This window comes from Vidua chalybeata, chromosome 3 (assembly GCF_026979565.1).
Source record: "Vidua chalybeata isolate OUT-0048 chromosome 3, bVidCha1 merged haplotype, whole genome shotgun sequence".
Classification (NCBI taxonomy): Eukaryota; Metazoa; Chordata; class Aves; order Passeriformes; family Viduidae; genus Vidua; species Vidua chalybeata.
In genome coordinates, this window is record NC_071532.1 from 92,731,005 (window position 1) to 92,758,597 (window position 27,593).

At 38.2% G+C, this 27,593-nt stretch overlaps 1 protein-coding gene across 1 annotated transcript in view; it reads right to left on the minus strand.

Annotated features, from left to right (window-relative positions):
• The window catches only part of MYOM2 (myomesin 2), a 71,607-nt gene extending 50,518 nt beyond the window's left edge, over positions 1–21,089 (minus strand). The window contains exons 1-9 of the mRNA XM_053938014.1: positions 21,030–21,089; positions 19,040–19,172; positions 17,905–18,024; positions 16,142–16,280; positions 15,807–15,964; positions 14,865–14,957; positions 5,440–5,528; positions 5,309–5,359; positions 4,866–5,030 (exon numbers count right to left, since the gene is read on the minus strand). Coding sequence (XP_053793989.1) covers positions 4,866–5,030; positions 5,309–5,359; positions 5,440–5,528; positions 14,865–14,957; positions 15,807–15,964; positions 16,142–16,280; positions 17,905–18,024; positions 19,040–19,146 — 922 coding nt within the window. The 5' untranslated portion in view covers positions 19,147–19,172; positions 21,030–21,089. The remainder of the gene's footprint in view (positions 1–4,865; positions 5,031–5,308; positions 5,360–5,439; positions 5,529–14,864; positions 14,958–15,806; positions 15,965–16,141; positions 16,281–17,904; positions 18,025–19,039; positions 19,173–21,029) is intronic.
• Between the last annotated feature and the right edge of the window lie 6,504 nt (positions 21,090–27,593).

Here is a 27,593-nt window from a genome sequence, read left to right on the forward strand (position 1 = left end):
GCTATAAAAACTCTACAGAGAGTAAGTTGCAGCTCTCTAAAATTATTCGATCAGTGAATTTTAAAGAATATGAGGTCTGGTAATACACTATGCAGTATTAGCCACAAAATTCCTATCACTATTCTTTTTAATTCACTGAGAGACAAAAATGTTACTCACATTTAGAAATATTGACATGAAAACCTGCCATACCCTATAATGAATGCAGGGTGGGACCTTATTTCATTTTTAATAAGTTTTGCTTCCTGTTCAGGTCAAATGTCAGCTTATTCAATTTTTTCTTCCAAATTTAAAAAAATAGATTTCAGTTTAATCTGAAAACTGATATAAATATACACCAAACTTAAATCTTCAAGGCATGCCTGTTGAACATTGAATTGAATTAAATTAAATTTAAACCTCTCAAAGGTGAGAGGTGGTGACCCAAGATTAATGCACATTAATCTGATTGCCCAGTGAAACCAAAGCAAAAGAGTGAACAGGATGTTTTATGCTAGGCAAAGGGCTTTCTCATATCATCCTTTTAAATAACTGATTGGATGATTTTTGATTTTTAACTCCCTAAGGCCAATCATAGACAAATTTATTGTAATCAATGCAGCAGAACTGTATTTAAAAGATCTGAATATCTATGAATGTTCATTATTCTACTGCTTAAATAGATTTTGTAGCTGACACTCAAACATTTGCAAAGGAATCAGTGTTCTCACCTACCAGCTGAGTTTCATAAGTAGGTAGAAAACATGACACACGTTCCGATAATAAAGCATGTGGCAGACACGCACTACTAAAATCTTACAGCAGTAAATTGCATAATCAGCTAAGCATGTAGTAGTTTTATGAGACGTACACAAACTAAATTCAATCACATTCCTTCCCATGAGATCCCTAGTCATGTGATCCTTACCTAGAAAACCTGACTGTCCCCCTTCTGTCATGCCTGCCACAATGGTACTCAGACTTTGTGTAGAGAGACATGATGTACTTTAAATTAAATCAGAAAATATCTTCACTTAGAAACTTTGACCAATGCATGAGCCCTGTAGAAAATCCTAAGCATAAAAAAATTGTTTAACCAGCATCTCTGAAAAACTGGTCACTTATTTAGACTCAAAGTTTCAGTGAATTGGTAGCCGCCATAGTTTGAATATATAGAAATTGTAGGCAAGCCTGTAATGCTAATAAGGCCAGAATCACCCATTTCCATTCTTTATGTGTACCTGATAGCAGAAATTGAGGGGGCACTTGTGTTTGGTAAGAGCAGAAAAACTTCTCTTCCCCACACAAGGCCAAAGACCCACCAGAAATTAAGAGAGGTCTGCTTTTTTTTTAATGCAATCTGGATTAACAACTTTGTAGGCAAGATAATTAGAATAAAGTTTAGACATATTTAAAACATATTTAAAAGTTCTAATAGAACAAGTATTCCTAAACCTGCTGCCATAATAATATCACAATTACAAGATCTCACTGTTTAAAGTTAATTCACATGTTGTGTTCTGTTATTTTCCCCAGAATTTACTTGCAGAAGACTAATCCTCAGAAGCAGTGTGTCTCAAACCTCACATGCTGTTTATAATATATAAGATAATTTTCCTAATACATGACTCTGATTAAAATTCATACAAAGAGTGGAGAACTACTACATACTGAAATTTATTTTCATCATGTATTTTTTGTTCTGCTGAAATTTTATCTAGATTCTTCACTCCATGATTTTTCCTTCTGAAGTCAATTATTTTATTCTAGATTACAGTATAAATGGCTGTGGAATGCTGGCACATAGCACTTTATAGTGTTTATATTACATTACAGATCAATAACAGAAAATTCTTATTATTAGCTGAAGTCATGTCCAGATTAGATATACATTCCTGAAGCATTATTTTGATTTTGTTCTTTCAGCATCTTGAATGGTTCTTTCAGTATCCTAAATTGTTCTAAGTGGGCCATGAATAACAGCCATCATATTCATGTTTGTGAAATCCCAAATCAATTCAGAGGATTTCACTGAGCTGACTTATATGCCCCTAGGAGTCTACTAAATACCCTCAGTAAGGCTCACTAGTGTGAAGCCTATTTATACTAGATGAACACATACTTCTCCTGAGTATAACTATTAGAAGTAGATCGTACATATGATTTATGTATGTAACTCAGGGCTTTAGTTGCTCTTATTTGATTAACACAAACTGAAAAAATTTAGAAAGGGTACTGTTGGAATGCATGAAATAGAAGCCTCTCTCAGTCCCTCAGAGAGAAAGGAATGCAAGGATTGAATTGGAACCTTTAGAGAGTGTAAGTTTTAGTTTTAAGTAAGTAGAAATATATCTAAAGTGCCTCTTAAGAGACTGTTAGCTAGTAAGAAGCACTAAAGCCTAGTTTAAAGTTCAGTAGTGTTACCTTTCACAAAATTAACTTAGCTCCAGACATAATAAAAACATAGCAGCACATTGCTTGCATTTCTAGATAGAACAGATAGAACTATTGGCGTGAGCAGATAGAGCTATATGCGTAGATTTTGTGTAAGAACTGACACTACTTTCGCACATTAGAATTAAGCTCAGGTAGGTGTAGGAAGAATGCTTTGGAATCATGTTTTTATCTGATTGGATGATTTATTAATAAAATCCCCCTGTATTGGGGTGCAAAGGAGGTGGTAGTAACTTCTGCTAGCTACTTCTGCTGCTTCTGCTGCTTTTGCTTGGAACATCAGGATTCTATGCCAGAAAGCTTTTATCACGGACTAATACTCTCAACTCTACACCTTCGAGGCTGATTTATTCATGCAACAAACAGCTTTACAACAACCAGCAACTTCTTCTGTCTCTTCAAAGACACAAGACCCACTCATAGTTCGACCGAGTACAGTCTTAATGCAAGAGTAGAATTAAATATTATCTCATGATGTTGGACAAATTATTAACTTCTCATTGTTTATATTTATGCATTGCCTCCAGCTCTCAAGGGACTCAACACATGGAACTGTAGCACATAACATGGGTTCATAGTGCATGAATTCCTGCTGTGTTTGGGAAAACGTTCTGCCAGTTAATGTACCTGTATACCGCTTGTGGAAATATTGTGATCCACATACTTGTAATGAAGGGAAAATCCAAGCTTGTTTGTAACATCCTATTTCACGTAACATAAGTAGAATAATGGGATGAACACCTATCTGGCTCCCTAGCAAAAACTTGGCTTAAAACAGACCAAGTTTTCATCTCAGGTTTTCACAAATAAAGTCTTATTAAGTTAAATAAGGGGAGAAACAAAAAGCAAAGAATTGTTATATATCAAGAAGGAATTATCTCATCATTATGAAAGAACAAAGAGAAAGGGTCATGAGCTTTATTTCATAGGGCAACAAAATGTCATGTCCAATGAAAAGTGGAACAATACTGTGCATTCCTTGAAAATTAGAAATTCTTCTTAGCTACAGTTTCAAATTTAGAATTTGAGAGGTTTGGCACCTTGAGAAACTGTGTCCAATAAGTGACAAGGTAAAGGTACCCTTGAAAATGATGGTTCATCTGATAGTGAAGTGAGAGATTATTTTTAGTTTTTAAAAATCCTGAAGTACATAGCAAAATTCCTGTATGCTTCAGTGGGGACACAATCTGAATTAAAGGATCAGCCTTAGATTTTAGGTTATTCACCAAACAGAAAAAGCCATTTTTATTATCTCATATTTTTTACTTCAATGACATCTAATAGTTCATCACAAGGAAGTATCCACAATGATAGAGAAATAGGAAGGAAAAATTAAGTAGTAGTTTGTTCCCTGAAGAATAAGATGTGAATGTATGTAAAACTATGATCTACATGAAACAAATGGCATAACAAGCAGTAATGAAACAATTCTTTTTCTGATTTTTGTAATCTTGAATTTTCTTGACTGCCTTATTAATCTTACTGTCGTTTCTTAATTTATTCATCACATTTTGTCCCCTATGGAAATTTCTCCCAATTTTTTGGGGATGAGTCCAAACATCAGTCTTGGAAGTCCACCATTCTCAAATTTGGTCCCCTTGGGGAAAGGTCTAACCATTCAAAAATAACTAAGGCTTTCCTTAAATCCTCAGGTAGAATAATTACTTTAGAAACCTACACAGATTGTGGTTGGTGAAAAGTGATGGAATAAATATCTACAACAGGCTGCTATCCTAAGCTCTAAGTAGCTAGTTTTATGTTTCAAAACCCTTCTTTGCTGCAGTGAAAAAACACTACTCATGTAGGGTTTGTGTACCATTCATCCCAGTATATGATCAATTTAGTGATGTTATTTTGAGTGCTTCATTGTAAGACTGCTTCACCTGGCATAACATAGGTTTTCACAGACAAAAGAGGCAAGGTAAGAAACCTACTACCATGGCACATAAACAGCAGAGCAAACATATGTGTATCAGGCTTGGCTTCTATAAATATTGCCTAACTATACATTGATGTGATTTTAATATAAAATTCACAATAAATGCTGGAGCAAGATTAAAGTAGAGAGCCATACCTCAGTACTTCAAACTTTAATTTACTGCCCTGTGAATACCCTTCACCTCAGTGGTCACAGTATTCAACTATGAGTCATTGTGAAATCTAAGAACTGGCTTTGGATCTCTTCCAAGTAAATGTTCTATCTATTGTACTATCACAATATGATGTTACCTCCTGCTGCTATTACTGTGTGCTCAAGAAAATGTTGACCAAGTCACTTAATTGAGAGTGCAGGACTATAAATTCTAACTAGAGATATTTTTTTTCTCTATTCCAAATTTAATTCTGAGAATATGATGCTCTAAACCTGACCTGTATCCTCAATGTCTCCTCCAGCATTTTCCAGGTAGATTCTACTCAATGTAATAACTTACCATCTCTATACCATTCAGCACGAGGTCGTAGTCTTTTCAACTCTGGAGTGATCAACATAGAACACTTCAAGGTCAGTGTTTCACCTTCAGTTGCAAAAGTGACTCCAAACTTCTCCAGAAACTGGACATCAATGTGGGTGAAGCAAACGTCATATGACAGAGGCACTATGCATAAGAAAATGAAAGCGTTCTTGAGTACAAGTAAATTGTACTTGGCACAGATTAGTGTCTGATCTGAGTAGGAGATGGAGTTTTCTGTTATATTGTATGCTGATCTAGAAATTCAACTGGGAAAGCAAGAGCATCTGGACAGCTCCTACTGTAACTCAGTGCTTAGAAATCAAAATCAGAAGAAGCAAGTTGTGTCCAGTTTTCTTGTCTGTAAAACATTGCCCTGACAAGAGGATGTAAATTATCTAAGCAAATAGAAAAAAAAGGCTTACAGTGGAAGGGCATTACTGCAGCTGGATGAGGCTCTTCATCCTCTCTGAACCCTATGAACAAACATACAAGAAACATTCAATGACATGAGCATTATATTTATTTATTATTTTAAATATGAAGTAGGACTTACTTCGCACAATCACAGCACAATTAGTTGATGCCTGACCATGGACATTTGTTGCAACTGCTGAATAGGTTGCAGAATCATCAAAGTCAGCTCTGAAAAGGGGAAGGAGAAAAACAGATGTCTCTTTAGGCAAATAAAAATTCTCTTAGTGATTGATATGACAAGCCAAACTATGTCAACCATAAGGAAAATGTATAAAGCTCTTTACTGGTAGGGAAAATCTAGAAAGCTCTTTGCTGTCCATACAGTGCAAGACATCCATGAAAGACAATCAGAAAGCTGCTACTGTTTTTAACTGCAGTTTTATCACAGCTTAGTGTGCAGGCTTCATTAACTTGAGCAAACTGGAAATGACCTTTAGAGAATGATCAAAAGAAGATAGCTGGACAATGCCAGTCTGGCTATTCCCCTTCCGTATGTAACCTTCTTTAATCCATTTTGCCTTTCTGCCATATTTTAGAAGAGAGACATAGAATAAAATTACATGTCATTCTTGCTAAAATTGTGCCTTCTATGGGTATTCCCAGCTGACAGACACTGGTATTTTTGCCTCTCTTATATCTCAATCCAGGAAAATTACAAAAAATCAGGAACGTGGATCAAAATTGTTTAGGTGCAGACATAGTTTGGTTTGTTATATTTTTTAGTGAGAAAAATATTCATTATGCAAGGACAGTATAAACAAATATAAAGCAAAAAACAGTTACTCGGTGCAAAACACTGATAGTGTCTCACTTAATACATCCTTCCTTGAAGTTCCATGAGCACATATGTGATATAGCTACAAACGTTGATGCACCAGTTCTTTTCTTATTTAAAACTAAGTCCATCAGGAACAGTTTATTTAGTATTAAATTTAATGGAGGCCACCCAAAAATTTTCAGTTATGACATACAATATTGTGAATGCATCCATTTAGTTTCCTCTCAGAAGAGCAAATTTGTGTCTTCTTGGCAACTGCCAAGTGATGAAACTCTGATTCCACCTGTCCTCTAAGAGGTCATATATCCCAGATGTGGGAGAAGGAATATGTAAGGGTGTTTTATGGAAATTGCATAACAGGATGACAATTTTGGAGTATGTAGCAGCTGTCACAGATGCATCAGACACCTATTTTTCACTTCTTGCATATATTCTGGACAGTGCCATATCATAAAAATGATACTATCTGTACTGGGATGGCTAAAAAAGGACAAGTTGATGAAAGCCCCGTTAAATTGCAATTTATCTCTCTAAATTTACAGGTCTAACAGCTCCTCCTGGAGGCAACCCTACCACCACATATTTCACAAAATCAAGAAATCAATTACAAAGTCTATCATAAAATTAATTATCAAAGATGTAAGGGTAAGTCCTAAGACTAGACTACAGTCTTAACCAAAAAGCCTGCAGCTGGGTAGGAAACCCTAGTACAGTCTGAACAGGCACAGTGAGACTGAAAAACAATGTAAAAGAATTGAAATTGCAGAATTGATAAGGTTGGAAAAGACCTCTAAAATCATCAAGTCCAATTGTCAACCCAGCACTACCACTATGCTAAACCATTAAACCATGACTTCATGATCCAGAGCTCCAGGATTTTTTAAAACTTCCAGGAATGGTGATTCAACCACTTCCTTGGGCAGCCTGGTCCAATGCTTGACAACCCTTCCAGTGAAGAAATCTTTCCTAATATCTAAACTAAACCTCCCCTGGTGCAGTTAAAGCTATTTTCTCCTGTCTTGTCACTTGTTACCTGGGAGAAGAGCCTGGCCCCACCTGGCTACAACCTCCTTTGAGGCAGTTGTAGGAGCAATAAGGTCCCCTCTGAGCCTCTTTTTCTGCAGGCTAAACACCCCCACTTCCCTCAGCTGCTCCTCACAGGACTTGTGTCCACATCCTTCACCAGCTCCATTGCCCTCCTCTGGACATTCTGCAGCCCCTCAATGTCTTTCTTACAGCAAGGGGCCCAGAACAGGACACTGGACTCCAGGTGTGGCTTCAGCAGTGTCGACTACAGAGGGACAATCCCTGCCCTGCTCCTGCTGGCCACACTATTGCTGATACAGGCCAGGATGCCATTGGCCACCTGGGCACATGCTGGCTCACGTTCAGCTGCTGTCAACCAGCAACCCCAGCTCCTTTTCCGCTGGGCAGCTTTCCAGACAGCCTGTGCCCAACTTGTAGCCCTGCCTGAGGTTGTTTTCATCCAAGGGCAGGATTCATTTTGCCTTGTTGAACCTCACACAGTTGGCCTCAGCCCATTGATCCAGACTGTCCAGATCCCTCTGCAGACCATTCCTACCTTCCAACAGATAAGCAGTCCCACCCAACTTGGTGATATCTGCAGACTGACTGAGGCTGCACCCATTCCCCTCATCCATGTCACTGACAACAATATCAAACAGTTCTTGCTCCAGCATCGAGCACTGGAGATCACCACTTGTGACTGGCCACTAGCCGGATGTAATCTCATTCATCACCATTCTCTGGGCTGTATGTTATTTAACAGTTTGTTTTCATGAAGTATTTTAAGGAAATTACAATACCTGTTCCCAGAGCTATATAAAGCTTAACTGATTCTGGACTTGTTTGAGAGATGTCAGACTTGACAACACTTCTTTACAATGAATTTTTAAAAGCAGGACATTTTTCTTTTACTATCCCAGTTTCACACTGTTTAACACTTGTGTAATAAAATGCCAAAAGGCGATATAAGGCTGCAGTACAGGACAATTTCCTAAGGCATGTTATGCCTCTACACAGAAATGTGCATAGTTCATGCATTCATCACAGTCTGGTACAGTACCATACCATAACAAGTTAACAACAAATGAAGAAGCTCAAAAATTTCTTACAAGGGGCATTGCAGAATTAACTCTTCTGAAGTTTTAAGGCATTTTTGTCACTCTGCTATATCCCTAATTTAAGAATCTATATATAGAATATATAGTAAATAGTGTAAATATACTATGTAGTATATTTAATAACATTTAATAAATTAAACAGCATTCATCCCCAGAAACGGGATCTTGATTGCCCTAATGTCAATGCTTTAGAACACCTCTTGCCAAGCTTTGGTGTGCTCCAGCTCACCAAAAGGATTCCCACACACAGCTCAGGAAATAGTAAGGGACCTTTTCCTGAAAGGTCCAGAAAGCAGTCTGGATGTCTGGCAGCCCTCTCCTGAAGGGTGAGAAAATTAGTCTATCTCACACCAGGAGGTCACTGTGGTAGAACATGTCTATAATTTGCTGTGTCAGGCAGAGCCCAGGAGGGCATTTCCTAGGCACTGGTGGCAGGTATATGCCACAGTGTGCCCTGCAGTCCTTGTCCCCAGATACCTGCCCTATAAAGCCTTCCTGTCCTTCAAGCCACAGCCCAACCCACATTCTGCCAAAGACCTAAAGAGGTGCACAGTGTCTTCCTACCACCTGCATGCCCAGGTTCCTCCTGGATGAGCTAGACCTTCCCAAAGGATGGTGCACACTTACCCCTGGCAGGACATTGCTGGGAGAGCCATCCTGTGTCTGCTGATCAGGCCTGATCCCTCCCTGGCCTGGACATGATTTAGACAGCACACAGCACCCAGCTCATAAATGAGTGATGAACATTACACCAGCACTGCTGCACTAGGCCATTTCCTCACATAAACAAAGCATTACTTCAGGCTGCTTCACTTCTCTCAAATTCAACTTAATTGCTCTCTAACATTTTGCTGTTCCTATAGAGTGTTGACAACAAAGATAAAAAAAATCAGCATTGCTTGACTGAGGTTAACTCCAATTAAATCTCACTTTAAACCAGTCATCATCTGCTCACAGTGTTTACTTCATTTTCCTGTAGAACACCAGATAAAATTGTTAAATAGGAACCAATATCTGTAAGAATTACACAGGATTTAGGGTCTAAACAGAGATTTACTGTTAAAAAACAGTTGGCCTAAAAGTAATACAGAAAATAAAGAAACATGTATTGTGGACTAATTTGGGGTCCCAAACTGTGCAAAACCACTCAAAGTGTTGGAAATTTAAAGGTGTAAGAACTGCAAAGTTGTCTCCTGAAAGTGAAGAAGTATAATGGCAGGTACCTGATTAACTTTTCAAATGAATATATCTGTGCTCATCTCTATCCCCTCCCCATAGTTTTGCTCTCCTAAGAAACAGCAAAATACATCTTTTGATGAGCTCTTTCTGTCTGCAATGGTGTCCAATGGTAATGGTGTCCAATGGTAGAGAAAACAGAATATTATCTTAAATGTCTCTAGAACAAACAGGAGATTCACAAAAGGATCATATCTTTAGCCAAAAGAAGCTCAAAATCTGAAAGCAAATATTTCACAGAAGTTAGTGACAGTTATAATTAATTTTCTCAGGAAGAGCATAAGAAGTAACTAACCAAATAGCTGACCACATTCTTACAGCATCCTTTGTTTTTTATGAAGAGAAATGAGGCTCTTACAGTTATTATGAACACACAATTCCACAGGCCAGGCACTTCTTATTTAAGAGGTCATAACAACTCTACCCATTTTCTGTAGCTTACTGCTTTGAAAGCAATTTATATGTCTTTGCTATGATCACTCCTTTGACTCTCCAGAAGAGAAATAAGTCATCTTAGACAGCCTAGTACTCTCTGACACCCCTTTAAATCTTATATTAGAAATGTCAGGTTTTGGTGGCTAGGAGCTAGACAGCACTTTTGTTTCATATTCACTATGAAGAAAGTTGGATAGGATGGCAAGTTACATAAGGTTCTGACTTTTCTTTTGTGCCAGATAATGCTCAGATGGAGGATTATCCTGGATTTCCTTGTGTGCTAAAAAAATCTTAGACTTTCTAAATTGCACGGTAAAGTGCACTGAGTCAAGACCAACTAGAAACTACATTTGAACTACCCAGGAGGCAAGGTGTGGTCTAACAGTTATTCTTGTTTTATGATGGAGAATGTGTTTTTCAGCCTTTACAAAGGCCAGATAAAATATGCATAGAGCATAGATAGCATAAAATGTGAGTGCAGAACTGTATCTGTCCCAAGGTACTAATACTTTTCTGCAAATATTAAACTGCTCCAAATCCACATGAGGTTCTGAAGTGCTAACACTTGTGTGGGGAATATTCCCCAGCCTGATACATCTATTTAAAATGCATATATTCATCCAACTGACTAGTGTACATTAAAACACAGGAGTTAAGAGTGAAATAGCATCTCTGCCTGAATTAGAACACAATTCAGTGCATGTAAAGAACACGAGGCAGTACATAGTAAATTACACAGTTAAAAATTACTCCTTTGAATTCAAATGACAATATTTTCAGTGTTATGTGACATCAAATTGTGGAAATAGGATTGCCTTCTCCTGCCCTCATTCTCCAGTCAGAATGAATCTGACTGATTCTTTTTGTTTGGCTGGATTTCATTTTTAGGGAAAAGGGACCTCTGTTATCAGGTGGCCATTTCCTCAAGCCCCCAGCTACAGCAGCTTATAGAAGACAGTGACTGACACGTCAGAAGATCACAGATTTGGGGGCTGTTGTTTGCCTTTCAGCAAGGAAAGGAGAGCAGTACACCATCTTGCTGCCTGTACAGCCACTGATGCTGCATACTTGCAAAACCCAGGGAGCTGCAGTCTATCACCCACCCACCTCGCACAGCTCAAAGGCTCTGCGGGCTACGCCGGAGGATTGCCTTTGTCTCAACACCTCTGCTCTGCTCTGCTTCCACCTCCAGCGGAGAAAGGGCACGCCTCGCTCTCTAGCTCTCCAGATTAAATCATCTCAAGCCTTTTGTGCCTAATCAAACTAAAATAGCACTCTACTGACCGCACAGGGTCATTTGTTAAATGAGAATAGCTAGAAGAGAAGGTTCATTCAATTTTTAAGCTTTCCTTTTTGAAGCGGTGCAGGCGGAGCTGCGGGCTGGCGCGCCAGAGCAGAGCTGGCTCTGCCTGCTGCCAGCAGGAGTTACACTGCACTCTGCTGGCTCTGCCGCACGCCTCTGCTGATGCAGCTGCAAACCTTCTCCTCTGCCATGACATGCACTGCTTCGGCTCGGACTTTGTTAAACAGGAAAGGGAGAGGGCCCTAAGAAAAGAAAAAATGCTGTCAAACCTTGAGCCCTATAGATGAATCTATGTGGCCACACCACACTGACAGTCCCCTGGAATGTCAAATGTCCTTCCCTGCTCCTACCAGCCAGCTCAGCTCACCCTCCCGCTCACTGAGGGGTGGGAGTCAGGAATACCCCCAGGGAGGAGCATCCTACTGTCTCCTCTACACACCAGCCAATGTAGCTGGGCATATAACACAGTCAATCACAGCGGAATAAAACCAAGTGATCCATTTAATAAGTGTTCAGAGTAAACAAAGAAACAAAAACTCTGTTGCTAAACAAGTATTAGCAACCAAGAAGTTAAAAATGTTACAACTGTTAATTACTGAGGTAATCACTAAGATAGAAAATATTTTTCAGCTATTTCATAAAGCAACGGCCTCATCTTGACTACCACTGATACAGAAATCTTTGCTTGTACTATGTGCCTATGCATAGTTAAATTATGTGAGATAAAAAAACCACATTTTAAACAAACCCACACATTCTCAGACATGTATGACTTATTTGAACTACCAAGAGCTTTCCCTCCAAGGATTCCTCACAGTCTCCTCCTAATAACCTATGAGATGTGAGTTGAATGATGGGATGAACCACCAGTGCATATCACTTCTGCAATCATTATGAGATCTGCAAAGAACTGAATTAAACTCCAAACTCTTTTTCATTACTGCTCAAGGGAGATCTTGAGATCAAACTCCCATTTGAAGAAGTTTAAAAGGAGCAAAAAAGAGGACACTGTATGATCACGATAGCACTGAATGCACACAGAAAATGTGGTAATTGAGAACATTGCATCATAAAAAATATGAGACAGAGAAATTAAAATTATCTGGTTACTGTATAGGCTTATGGGTTCTGGAGAACAGCAAACAGTGGAGGATGAAATTGTGTCCAGTTACTACTTTAAGACAACAAGGTGACAGTAAGGTTTCGGTGCCTCAAGAATGTTTCCACTGGGATCAGGGAATACTCACAGGAATAAATATCACACTTGCATCAGAAGGAAAAAGTTCACTCCCTGGGCTTCGCTGAAGTGCTAGAAAAGTAGCCAAGAAATTCCAAGGCCGTTCTGAGCGGCTGTGGATAAGATTACATTCAGCTCAGCACTTTAGCATGAACAGCTGAGAAGAACACAGAAGTGGATAGGAAGAAACTCCTGATGGCTCCACCTCCCAGAAAAACAAATTATTCATAAAATACAAAATGCAAGTGCACAAAGATATTAGTGGAAGATACAGAATTAATCGATACGTTTGTATAAAAGAATTAATAATGACATGTATTTTAACCATTATCTATACATCTATTTCTTTTAATACAAGATACAATTAATTATGTGCTAACAAAATGGTCTTCCACTTCCTGCATGTCCATTTTCTGTGTTTTTAGGATAGAAAATATAGCTGATGATCAAGTTTTGAAATAAAATGGATTACCACTAAAGAAAAAAAAAATAGAAATTTTAATGCAATAAACTCAATAAATCTTAACCATCCCCCAGAATTATTTTAAATGTAGATGGGAAATTTGTGGAAGAGCAGCAAGGAATCTTTAGGCGGCAAAAAGACCACACTGCCAGACAGAATGAAAGAGAAATGGAGCAGGAATCTCTGAAGATGGCAGCTTGGCTGAATGTGAGGGAGTCTGCATGAGTATATACAGGTCTGGGACTAGGAGACAGGGGGTGGGGAAACCTGAGTGGGTGCCAATAAATGACTCTGTGGTATGTCTGAACTTGCCTGAAATACAGTTGGGTCTGAACACTCCCAAAGCTGGTTGTGCCTACATGACTGATAACCAGCAGAGAAAAGAGAGAAAAATCACCAAGGGGATGGAAGCCATTACTGCCCTTCAGCCTGATTGTTACAGGCACTCAGAAAGCAGCATCAGCACTGATTCTTATTTCTTCTAAAAGCTATTTACTCCCAAAATGTCACAAGGGGACCTACATACTACATAACTGGCATCTGGACTCACCAAGCAGTTCCTCAGGAGGGATAACCAAAGGAAATAAACAGTCACAGTCACTCACCATCGGGAAGTGACCAAAGTTTCATCTCCTGACTGGCACTCACACATATCCAGACAAAGGAGAGGGTTTTCCATTTCTCTGCTAAAAGGGAGAGGAGTGCAAAAGGACAAGCTGTTTTTGTATTTTAACCTCCTGTTATTGTCTTCAAAAGTAATCTTGGCAGGAAGAAACACTGGTATGAACAGATTCCATGGGTACAGAGAGCAGTTAGCAAGCATGCCCTGGGGGTAGAAGACTGAGTGCCTTTGAAGCATCTTAGGAAGCAACAACCTGGTGATTCTTGCTCCCAGGTTCTGTACAGGGATGTGTTTCTGCCATCCTGAGCTATGATAGGGTTGACAGTTGGGCTGAACTTGGCTGCAGGATGACAAAGGCAAGCAGTCCGTCCCAAAGGCGGAAGGAATGATGCACTTATTTTCTGTACTAATGCCACAAGGCTGTGCTCAGGGCTGCTTCCACTGCTGACAGATGGAGACAGAGCAGAAGATTAAATGTTTGGCCAGCCAAGTGTTAGCGACAAATATTCCAGCTGTTTCAGCACAGTTGATGCTCATATTCTGGAGAAATTAAAAGAAGAGGTTTCTGTCTTTGCTCTAGATATTAATTTTCTATTTAAATATTGCAGTAATTTCTTCATTTTTATTTGGGTTTTTATATATTTAAAAAAAAAGCATACACTAAGTCACATGTAACATTTCAATTGTTTTGGAAAGAATGGGATTAGTTTATGGGAAGCTGTTATACCCAAGCATGTTCTATATCACAAAGTTAAAATTTTGAAAAAAATAAAAATAATTAAATTAAAACCTTTTAAAAAAGTAATTTACACTTCCTTACTTTCTGGAAGAAAAAAAAAAAAAAAAAACGAGATGAAAAAGTAAGCAGGACCCAGCATACAGTAAAACAAATACAGCTGTGTATCCCTGCCCTGCCCAGCTATAATTTTGTTTACCTAAAAGAGCTTCATCATGACAAGAACATATAATTTTCCACTTCAAATGGTGAGAAGATATAATTCTAATAAAAAAGGAACTACCATTTTTTCAGCTACTTGCCTCTTCTTTTTATATCTCGTAGATTGCTGAGGTTAATGAATACAAATATCTAATTTATAATTTCATTTTCACAATCTAATATTCAGGTACTCAGTGAACCTTCTCCAGCCTAAAAGTGAGTATCATCAGAAAAGTGTGCTGAATTTAATAATTCTCTTTCAGCCTTTGTGTGAATTTTAAATTTTATTTGATATAAAATACTTTGTTTAGAGTATAAAAAACCTGTTTTATTCCCCAGAAAGATTTACCTGTTTATATGTAACACATGTACTCCATATTTGCTTTCAATTCTATACTTTGTTGGATCACTTGCAGGAGAAATCAATTCCTCATTTTTGTACCTGACAATCAAGAAAAAAATAAAACCCATAAATATCAGCAACTATTAATTCGCCTGGTAGATCTTTGGTTCAAGATATCATTTACTATCATCTGAACTCTCTCTACTTGCACAGAGTATTTTATAGTAAGTATGGATAGACACAAATTGGCCCATGAAGGTAAATCAGGACCATTATAGCAGCAAGGAAGTGGAAAGAGAAGATGCACACTCAATCTAGAAGACGAGGAAAAGAAGTAAAGAGAAGATGGCATGGGGCTTGAACTTTCAAATCCACTAACCCTGACACAAGATGGGAAGCAAACTTTATCATGTGCCACACTAAAACACTTCAGCACAATAAGGGGAGCAGCAGCAGAATTATGCCTCATGTTAGGTCTTTACAGTCCAGCCTGAGGCTTTCATATATACAGGACAGCACCTGTCCAGAGAGGAGAGCAGCTGAAAGGACCTTCATGTCCTCCTCAATGACCACAGATACAGCCCATGACAACAGTGGTGCTGTGCACATTTATCCAGGCTTAGAAAGTAGCCTGTGAGTTCTGTGTATTTTGCCACTTGCTACTTTGTGTTCAGGAAACTCAGTGGCCAGAAAGACTGGAATGCCTTCCACTGTCTGCCTTCTGAAATGCTTGAGTTTGTTTCTCACATTGCATGGGGCCACTCAGCAAGTTTTCCTCCCACTCCTTCCACTGCAGTATCAACTGCTACGATCCAGCACGTCTAGGAGGATTATAAAGGGGATTTAACAAAGCCATTATATACATGACACTTATCAGTTATGGCATAACTTTCAAATGAAAAAAGCTTAACAACATTTTTAGAGGGCTAGGAAAGGCAAGTCTCTTACCATTGTACAACAGGCATTGGAAATCCTTGTACAGTAAAGCAAAGGCTCACTGACATCTTTTCCCAGACCGTGTGAGACCTCAGGCGCACTAGAATTTCAGGGGCTCGACTTATCCTTTCTTCAATGATATGTCTTTCCAGAGCCATATTTTCTTCTACCTATTAAACATGCGAAAAGAAAAGAAGCATCTGGCACCAGACTCAAATAAGGTAGGAGATCTAACCTTAAATTCACAAAAAAGATACTTAATCACTACTCATATTTGAAGAGCAGGCTAAATTTCAGTACATCTTGTAATTATTTTTTGCATAGGAGCAAAAAGATTCAGCAGGTACCATTCTTTGCACAGCAAGTCTATCCAGATGTTCTCGAGCACGGTGCCTGGCTGTGTGAATCTCTTTTTCCAAAGCAGATAGCTCGCTGGCAAAACGGATTCTTTTCTCATCACTTACATGAGACTTTTGCTCATGACTCCTATGGGACAAGAAAAAAAAATCAGGTAACCACCACAAGGCTTTAAGTTTGTCACTCAAGTACATCAGGGAACCAAGGGCTCTGAAACCATATCAGTAGGATGTAAAATTTAGGTTAGGAATCATTCTTAGCATATATCTGCATATCCTGAGCATGTGAAATCACATGAATTTTCTTCATATTCTTTCCCCCTGTATTTGTTGGGCCATATCTCTAAGTCTTGAATTCTGCCATGGTCACATTGACATGGTTCCCCACAGTCCCCTGGTAATCGCAATCAAGAACATGCCTAGCCTCCTTCTGGCCCCTGATTTTCCTTCCCATGGACACAAGAAGGCAGAGGAGTGAAGGGAAGTTCTCTGCCTGTTCACAATCTTTTAAAAGTTGTGCCTAGCTTACATAGTACCCTTAGTTTTAGAAGCTTTAGAACCTGGGAGCCCTTGTAGCTCCATGGGCTGTTTCACCTGACCTCGCCTGAAAGATATGGACCAAGGAGTTCACAAGGATTTGATGAACAGTTGCATGCAAAAGAAGCTGTCCCTTGACAAGGATGAGGAGGAAGTATTATAGAAGCTACCAGGAAAAATAGAAAGTTTTGAAAAAGTTGTGAATTATTCCCTGAAAACCTAACTCCACAGATTTTTCAGAATTCCTAAAAACACCCCAATTTGTAAATGTTTTTAGGAGGAACTAGCTCAGTTTCCTTCATTCATGCTGATTCAGTATACAGCCTATGCTACTTTTTTACTTCTCAGGACAAAAAAAGGGTACTGAATATCAGATATTTCTAACATATCTGTCAATATAGTCAACATATGGCAAGACTCTGAAAGCATAACCCAAATAAGAAAAGTTCCATGAAATTCAGTGAATCAAGATATTATTTGTCTGATACTTTAAAAAAATTATTTGTACCTATCATCCAATGTACTTTAAATACCAGCCACGTCTTGCCATTTTTTATATTGCTGAATTTTAAAACAGTTTTAAAACCTAAATTAAACTATATAAAATCATTTAGTTTTGCTAGAGATTTCTGTTCTGAGGTTATATATTTCAAACCAATCCAAGTACCAGAACCATATGGATGTGTGTGATTTGCACAACATATTTTCTACACAAGCTAGGATTCCTTCTTGTAATATAAATCCTCCATGTCTTTGGTGCAGTAACTGTAGAGCAAAGCAGAGCAGAAACAGTGAAATTCACTGAGGGGAATATTGTCATCAGCATGGTTACTCTGGGACATCTTATCAAGGCAGTAACTGAGACATAAGAGTAAACCCTTTTGATATTCAGGAAAGAATTTAAAGCATTTAAATTGATCCAAATTAGAAATTTAGGAATAGTGGAGTTCAAAATGAGTTTTGGGTAACCAGATGGATTCTAATTTATTTTTGGTTTAAAGCTGTTTTCAAGGGTCAGAGTGGGAACCAGGGGAACAACTCTGGGTTGAAATATGAGACTGAAAGTGACACTCAGTCATTTAGTGTTCCAGCCAAAATAGATTAGTGAAGAACAGTGACAGAGAAGCCTCCAATCTTGTCAACTCAGAAAAGATCCCTGGCAAAAGAGCTGGGACCAGAGCCACTACACAGGTCAGAGTGGACCAACAGAGCTTTACCTTTTCCTGGATTCCTGCATTGCTTCATGTGCCAAGGTGCGTGCCCTCCTGGCACAGAGTCTACATGTGGTTTTGCCCAAGCCAGATGATTCATAATAAGCAGCCTGCCTGGAAGCAGCCCTTCAAATATAAAAGAGATTGTTATAACCCAGCAATTCAGGTAAAACATGAACTCACAAGCATCGAAGAAATTACATTGAGCTGAATGAGCAGAACACCATGACTGAGCACTGCTCAGTGAGAAACCTTTGTATCTTCACTGACTGCACTAAGTGCTGATTGTCACTTGTCCTTCAAGGGCTTTATGTCCATCATCTGTCAATGAGGTCATTAGGCATTTTTATTTCATTCTATTAAATGTATATTTACTTCAGTCTTCAATCTTTCAGGTGTGATGATAGCATTTCAGTGAACCCCAAGGGTACCAGACTGTCTAATACACAAATCATAATACATACAATACATAGCATTGTCTGTTTTGAAATGTTCCTGCTTTTCTATATTTCACAGGTCTTTTTGCAACTGTCCTCTTTCATAAGGGAAACTGGACCAGCTAGACAGCTAGGCAGGCATGTTAATTACCAAGTAGGGAGAACAGTGATTCTGAAGCAACCACAATACAAAGTTTAAGGCTTTGAGATACAAAGGATGTGTATTTTCTGGCTAAAACCCTGAGATTTCGAATGAGAAGCATTAAGCTTTCATTTAAGTTTAAAAAGGAAATTGAATCACAAAAACTATAATTAGTTATAGCCAACTTCAGGAGAAGGAATATCATCATGTCATACAGAAGAATGGATAAAAAGTTGCTTCTATGACTTACAATAAATTTCATGGCAATTTTTCTTAAATCAGAGTTTCAATTTTAGCCTACAAGGAAGAATTTTCAATTTAGAGGTACCAAACAGGACAGATCCTAAGCTAAAAGGCCTATGTAGGCATCTTGGAATGTTGCTAGGAGGTTTAGCCATGATGGTGGGAGACTACAGACAAGGAGCATGCCAATGGAAGGAAGTAAACTATCATTCTGTATAAATCACATTTTTGGGGGGTGGAGGGAAAGGTAAGTATCTTGATTCTAAGAACTGACTACCCAAAACAGAGACCTGCTTATGCTCAAATACACGGCACTTACTTTCTTGCTGCATATTCCTCAAGTACATATCTTGTCTGAATGTTGCGATAGGACTGATCAAAGTGCTTGTGTCTCTTCTGGTAAAATGGCACTGCTATTGAAGACATATTTCCTCTGTGACAACCAGTAATTCCTGCAGAGAGTGAAGGTAGCCATATATTTAGCCATGCACACATTTAGCCATATATTTCAGACTCTTTGGTTTGATATTTTCTGATATGTAGACATGTATGTGAATATGTCCAAGGTATAAAATCACACCAATTTGTGACAAATAGAGCCATCAGTCACACACGTGGGTACCTCAGGCTGTATCTTAGCAGTTGTGCAGTGTGAGCTACAGAATCATAGATGATGGTGTAAAAGATATTTCACTGGATCATTTTTCTCCTTCTTTGCAGATATCATTTAACGCCTCCAGAGAAATTCCCAGGGATGGAAATTTGACAGGTTTTTGGCCACTGTTAGACATTTCAGCTCCCTGCTCTTCAAACCTTTCACTTTTTCCACTTTGGCAATTTATGCTCACTATGTTTTGTTCAATTCACCATGACAACAAATAGACAGTATTTGCTCACTTTTGTAGTAGCCTGTTGAAGATTTTCTTTACTTTTCTTTCCTGCTCTCTTGTTTAAACCCATCAAAGCTGGCCCATGCAATCTTCCCTCGTGGGTTATTTTTTCTGCACTATAAATCATTCTGGTTTCCTTCTTGTGGACTTTCTCCAAAGCATGGCACAGTTTTTGATCAATATTTGGATATTTGATTCAATATTCCTAGAAGCAGTGTGGGGAACAAGAGCACATTTCCCACTGAGTTAGAGTTAAGCAGATTACCAACCACATAATTAAAAGAACATGGAGGTGCCTACATCCCTTTGTGCTCATTAGAAATGTGATGACAACTTCTTGCAAAAGTGGGAAATATCACAAGCCATGTTGTGAGTAGGTGCCAGCTTGTGTAACTGCAGTCTCAGTGGGGTATGGGGTTCTCTACTCCTGGGCTGTTAGTCCCAAACACTGTGGAGGGATCCCAACTGAACAGCCAAAACCTCCCCCACAAGGTACCTACACTTCAGTGAAAACAGAAGCAAGCTTCCAGTATAAGTCTATAAAGCAGATGAAGATTTATTCAGGTAAATTGCTGCAGTAACATCCAATACCCTACTAAAAGCTGAGGGGAGTGTCCCTGTTGTTATGCTCCCTGTAGGGTGCAGGCTGTCAGCCCCATGCCAGCACCCAGGGCACAGGCTGAGGCATGGCCTGGGATCCACCTCAGGGCACCACGGCAAGTGAAGCAGCACCAGCTCACCCAGGGAACACATTAAGTGTGTGTCAGGGTCCTGAGGACAGCAATGGATCTGACTATCCCAGCCCAGCCTCCTCCAGAGTTCCTCCTACCCTGCCCACAGCCCAGGATCCTATGTCAGTCGCCGGGGCCATCAGTTTCTGCCCTAGAAATGACAGCAGAACCAATCTCCAGCTCCCCACAGCCTGGCCCTGCCTGGATGTAGACCATGCAAGAAGAACCTGCCTCAGACCAACACCAGGAGTCCTAATTTGTAACAAAAAGTCACATAAATAAGCAGCTTCATGACGTATATCAGATGAAAGCTCAAAGGGATTTGAAAAGAAATCTTATGAGCTCATTTAGATAAAACATTTAACAAGTTAAAATGACAGTTAATATACACCATAGTTCCAGCATATAGTATTTGTCACAAAAAGGTAAAAGGTATTCATTGGTTAAGTAGAGTAAAAAACTGTAACTGTGTCTGATTATTACTTGCAGATAGTCAAAGGCAGCGTCAGATGCTCCCAAATTATGCTGTTCTTATATCAGCTACTTTTACTTTTCCAAGAAAAAGTAAGGAACAAACAGTAGGTATATTTAATAGAACTCACATCTTATTTTAAAATGTTCAGAGATCTAAAGAGACTTTTGCAATTTATCACCTCATAGCTGCAGCTTCTGCATAACTTAGAGTTACCTTTTCAGCTCTTTTTCAAGATATGAGAATGACAAGTCACAGGTTCAGTAATGAGAGCTTTAGGCAAAGCACAAGACTGCAAAACAAAAATTAATCAGGTTTACAACATTACTATGGGGCATTAAAGAAATATATCACCACATTTATAGAGAAATAAGAAACTTAGCATGACCCAAGTTATTTCAGCACCTCACAAAGATGCTGGCTCAGTAAGATGACCTCATACAATGCTGAGCTGACATGGACCCCTCACCTATTAACCCATCATATGACACAATGTCTTGGTTACACGAGCAGAGTTGCACAGACCCACAAGCAGCCTTGGCTTCTCCTAGTTTTGATATCTGTACATCATGTGACTCTACATCTGCAGACATTGAACACTGGTTTTCTTCCTGCTGTCTAACTGTGTGACTATTGTGTATATGACACTGGATTCCACATTAGTTCATATGTTAACTGGACAATTAATGGTATGATTTTCCCTTTTTTCTATTTTTAATTAGCCTTTTTGCCTAAATGAATGTTCAAAAGACAAACACAGATTAGCTCACTCCACTATAAAGCACTACTCATGTTCACATGTGACCAAGTTAAATAGTTCTGTGAATTTATCAACATGCAATGTAAATGTTGCTACATATATAATTCACACTGAGATCCACTTTATAAGGATTGCAGAGTAATGCTCATTTATCTGGATAGATCAGTCTAAGTTATTTTCATTTTTGAGAGAGAAGAAAACACGACTGTCATTTACAGTCCAACCTTTTTCACTAAATGTAAAACTTACATTTTAATTAGTGTATTTTTTTCTATTTTTCAGCACCCAGGAGTCCTCAGATTTTGGTTCATATATTTTTCACGTTTACCCAAACACCTTCAGTATATAAACAAGGGTAGCCATCCACTCATGTCCTTCATACAAGCAATAAACAGAGTTTTTTAGCAGCCAGACTCACTTTGCCTTCTGTTAACACAGAGGGGAGCTGCCTGGCAACAATAATCATCAGTTAATTACAACATTTGCAGAGTATGTATTTAATACTTAATAGTGCTGCAAAGACAAGTATCAGAAAAGCAAAATCCAAGACCCACTGTCAAAACAGCATATAGGGTATTGAGCTCCTGATAAAAGAAGTTTCTACTGTATTCCTAAGAACAGTATGTTGACTGTTTTACATGTTTTCCACTGATACACATTTATATGAGATTTTTGAAATTTATTCTAATATTTAGACAAGCTACCACTAAGACAGAGAACATGATATGCTGATGACAGCTTAACCCCAGTGAATTTATTGGTTTAGATGAACCAAAAATTTATTAATGGCAGTGTCTGGAGACCTAGATATATTGGCAAATGAATTGGTAGAACTGACTATCACTAAAAGTGAGATGAAGGAAGTGGTCTGGCAGAGAAATTGGGGGAAAAAATTCCAGTGGAAAATTGAGAGCCCAATAACAACAACAACAAAAAAGTAAAAGTCTAGAGAAAGACAAATTAATTATCTGAATGATTATAACAAATTAAAAAGCAAATCTCAAGTCTTATTTACCAAGTTCTACTGCAAGAATTTTGGAGGTATTGCTGAAATACATGGCCTGCATGTCATAAACAATCCTTGAGTTACACCCATGCACATCCTATTAACAACCATGGATTTCAAGAAAAAGACCTAGAATTACAGGAAAAAGATGATCCTAAAACATTTGGTGTCTCATCTGACCTTTACACTGTTAGTGCAATGTAGCATCAATGTACTCCTTTCTTTATATTATTATTATTATTCCCATTTGTTTCTATGACTGTAAATGCTGGGGACATCAAAGGACATAAAGTGCACTAACCTATGTGCTGTATAAACCACTCAGAAGATTATTAAACACAAAGAAAAATATTACCTCAGCCAAAATATCCTTAAGGATTAATGACATCAACCACAGGTGAATTAGACTATTCAAGTCAGTTTACATAAACATACATTTCTTCATGTTTTGTAGCATGTATGTAACAAGCCTTTTACTTGACCGTGAGTGAAAGGCTGAGCTCCCAGGTCAGGATATGTATGCATAGTTTTGTGACACAGTAATACTGATCTGAATAGAAAGCCATAATCTAGGACCACGTGACAAGGGGCCACATTCTTGAGCAGAGAAGCCAAGGGTCTGATATAAACAATGTTTGTCTGATAAGTGAGTTAATTTAAGATTTAAAGGACAAGCAGTAAATTGTAGCATGATCATTTACACTGCCTCAGAGAGCAGGCACACAACCAACTAAATTGATGGATGGCTTGACAAATGCCATGGTAAGAAGAACATGGCTGCACTCACCATAGATAGACAACTTGCATTCCCAGGTTCAGAAGGCTCGTGTCACAAGCAATGCACTGTACAGCATGTATTTTCTCAGCCTGACCTGCCAGTGCTATACCATGCAACATGCACTTCTGTGCTCAACTCTGTTCCTGGCCATCTGCTGAAGTGCCAAAAATTATTCACAAGTTCTTGCCTGTCCTCACGTAGTCAGAAATTTCTTTGACGCTTTGCACTGATTTGGGGGCTTGTCCTTTTTTTCCCATGACTTCGACATTTTTTTCTGTACCTGTCTCTTGTTCTGCTAGATGTTCTCCACATTGTTCAAAGTTAAATGTTTTCAGGAAGCTGCCAACTTATACTTTTATGGTGCATAAAAGCCCTTGATATTTAACTGATAAAATATATTTAAATCCATATCACCTACGTACTATAATGAAAGATAGAAAAAAAAAAAAAACCCACCTTCTATTAATTGCTCCTAATGACCAGTATAAAAAATTACCATATTGTCTCAAAAAAGATGTGATCCTTTCCAGATGGTTATATCCATGCTGTAGAGATTGTAGACTTAATAAAATATTATCATTTTCTCCCATAAACTGAATTTGGTGGAAATCTTGTAGAACCATCATGAGCCATTATGCAGCTCTAGACACTTTAGTCTAAACAGAATAGTTGGTAGAGGATCTGGTTAATTCATCTCCATTTTGATAAGAAATTAATTTGATAAAAAACTGATTTGACAAAATTTATAATATGTCTCTCCAGTCTTTTTTCTCTGTACACATGTGTATATTTAGATCTTCCACAGAAAATTATGTTTTGTGAATGAAAAAACCTACTCAAATATACTGTAATTTTAAGATGTTTCAGATCTTCCTTTGAAGATCTTGTTCAGTCTGCATAAGAATTCAGATTTAGCTTTTTCAACAATAGAACAAAAATAAACATCATTTTAAAAAATCATATGGAATTCTCACTTGCTTACTCTGCTTAATTCCAGACATCACTCAATGAGCTTGAACACTTTTTGTGTTCAAGGTGTTTATGTTCAAGCTGTTTGTGTTCAAGTTGTTTTTCTTTTTGATTTCTTTAGCTACATCATATTTGGTCTTATGTTTTACTAATCTCACTGCCTTTTCATGGAAATAGTATTTTCCTCAATTCACCATCTGGTTTTAAACAGATTCAAATAATCCCCTGAAATGCATGCACTACTTTTGTTATTAAACATAATAATAAAAAAAAATAGTTATCTCCTCCATTTCTACTTATCTGAATACCCAACAAAGTAACATTTTCAAGCAGCTGACAGTATCAGCTATCACAGATGTCTATCATTGTTATTAATTTCATGTTTTGAATGAGTAGACTTTCAACATTTCCCATCATCAAATGATACTGTTTTCAATGACATACATGTAGATTCAGCAGTTTAGTGCAATTATTTAGCTATAGCACGTCTATAATTAGGCAGATTGAACACCTTGACTTTGTAATAGTCCCTGAATGGCTTGCTTCACATTCTAGCCAGGACAGTTAGTGTGGAGGTAATTTGAAATATATAATGGGTGGTCATTATCCACAACCCTTGATAGGGACCTTTTCTCTGTGGAGGTGAGCAGCAGGCAGAGTCATGGGTACCCTCCCCTCCAGCAAGGTAATTGTTGTGAAGGGAAGCACCAGATCCTGTATTTTAGTGAGTCTATAAAATAATGTAATTTTGCATTTTCTGTGACTTTCATGAAGGAAAGGAGTAGAAGCTTCCAAACTGAATTTCTTTCCATATCTCTAATAGAAACTGCACAGTATATATCCCAGATAGGGTATTAATGTGGATGTTACCTTGTGAATTCATGATCATGCAAGACTGGCAATTAAATGAGGCTAAATTTGTCCACATTGACTTGGATCCTTGCCACCCTAACATTCCAAATGTAAAGAGTTCAAACACGTTCTGATAAAGTTTGAAGACTTCCCTTCACTTGGCAAGTGTATTATATACCTTCAACTGGACAGCTAAGAACATTGGACAGTGAGATGATAAAAATCATATCCCAACATTCATTATGGTACTTTTATTGGCTCATAGGCATTATCAACACACAGGCATAATTTCAAGAGCATGAACTTAATTTCCTAAGACTCTATCAGTGGTATTTAGCTGGAATTTTCATGTGGCCCAGAACACATCACTTAGTTTACAGCAATACTGAACCAGAAACACATCTTCTGGAAACATGTACATGAAAGCATGGTAGACACGAAATAAAAGATTTTTTTTTTTTTTTTTTTTTTTTTTTTTGCCTACCTACATCCTGTTCTTCAGCAGGCCAAATAGTTTTGCCAGCTATTACGGGATTTTATGCTTAATTATTTACACCCAGACTTCAGAAAAAATCATACAGTATAAGCACACAAGAAAGGGGCATTGCCAATATTTGTGCAATTGGAAAAGCATATATATGAATAGAGCTACGGATTTCTGCAATGTACTTCTTTATATGCGGAAAGAAACAGAGGGAATGTAATACACAATAAAATCAAGGTGACTATGGACAGAACAAAACAATCTTACTTCATTTTTTTTGTTTTGCTTTTCATGAATCAATTTGTGTCCTACTTATCGCTTGTTTTCCCTGAGGAAAGTAATTTTTTTTTACAGGAAAGCACCCAACCTCCTCCTACAAGCACTCTCATTTGTTCTGTGCAAGAAATACATGGATAGAAAATTGACTTACCTAGGGATATAGAAAAATTGTAAAGCAGAGAGGAAGACCAGCCTTTCCCAGCTTAGTAAACACTGCCTAAGGAAAACAAATAATTCTCCTCTCTAAAGGCTACTGCCCCTTCACTCCTATTTAAGGGCAGATGCAGTGCTATATTTAGAACTAACCAAGTGATTCTCCCAAAACTGGGGTCAGCCTAATATGCAATAAGGGAGTGACATAAAGGCAAAAGAAAAGCATTAGCCTATGTGGAGTTTAATACTGAATTTTAATAAAAGACAAACCTCATTCCTTAAAAAAGCAGTTGCTTATGTTAAAAGTGGAGTTTCTTTCCCCAGCAACACCAAGCACATGGGAAGCAATTGAATGCCTGAAAACAGTTTAAATTTTTTATTTAGAAAGGTTTGAAGTTTTAAAATAATCAGTAACTTATAAGACCAGCGAGGAGACATAAGTTTGAGAATATTATTAGTGGAGACATGAGATCCCCTTGGTGCTTCGGGCTGTAAAATGAGCGTCTCTATTGCTTCTTTAAGAGCTCTCTGGATGTGAGAATGTCTGCAACATATGAAGGCATACCAACAGTATAAAACCCATATTATTTCCATCTCTATTACATCACCAGTCAATCTGAGAGATATTTTTCTATGTCTTGTAGGTAAATTAGGAAGAATTTAATATGCATAGAGACATAAGAATGCAGAGGAAAAAATACAGCCAAAGCAGCCAGCTCTGTGAGACCTTGGTGGTCCCTGATGGCTCCCGATTATTACCAACTAAAATGGATGCTTTCTGCCTGTAAGGCTCTAAGGTTTCTGTCCAGAAGCTACAAGGCATCACTGTGGTGCTCTGACATGTCCAGATGGCAGGGGGTAGCAGCACTGGCTCTGCAGAGCTGGTAGACTTGGGATCAGTTACTCTGCCCCATTCTGGTGGTAGACAGCCACACAGGGATTGCATCCATATGGGGGAAGGGAAGGAAGACTGGGACGTCTCACAAGGATTTGTGAAAGGCATGAATAATTAATCACCTTCCTCTTATTCTGTCTGGAAATAGGACAACATGCCTGGGAAAACCTGGCTATATGGCAGACCTAATCACACCTCATGACTTAGCCCACAATGACTCAAATAATCAGTGAGTCAGCAACATACAAACAGTATTCATTGATCTTAAAATTATTTGAAAATAAAAAGTTCTATTTTCAATATACTTATACAGAAATCCAGTCATTGTCAAAGTGACTAAATGACAATCTCTTCCACTGCCTGGTATGTGACACTTGGATGCACAAACAATATTATTTTTAAGTCATATATTCTTCTTATATATACATGTAGGGAACCAGAGCAAGAGGTGGAAAAGCCTTTAAATCACTGATTCTTATCCCATCTGCAGTGTTCATCCAAGTTTCCTAAATAGCTCTGGTGAGGATCTTTCTTACTTTTTTACCATCTAGGGCTACTATTTGCTTGAAACAGACTTCTCCCTTTCTCCCATTGATCTTGAATT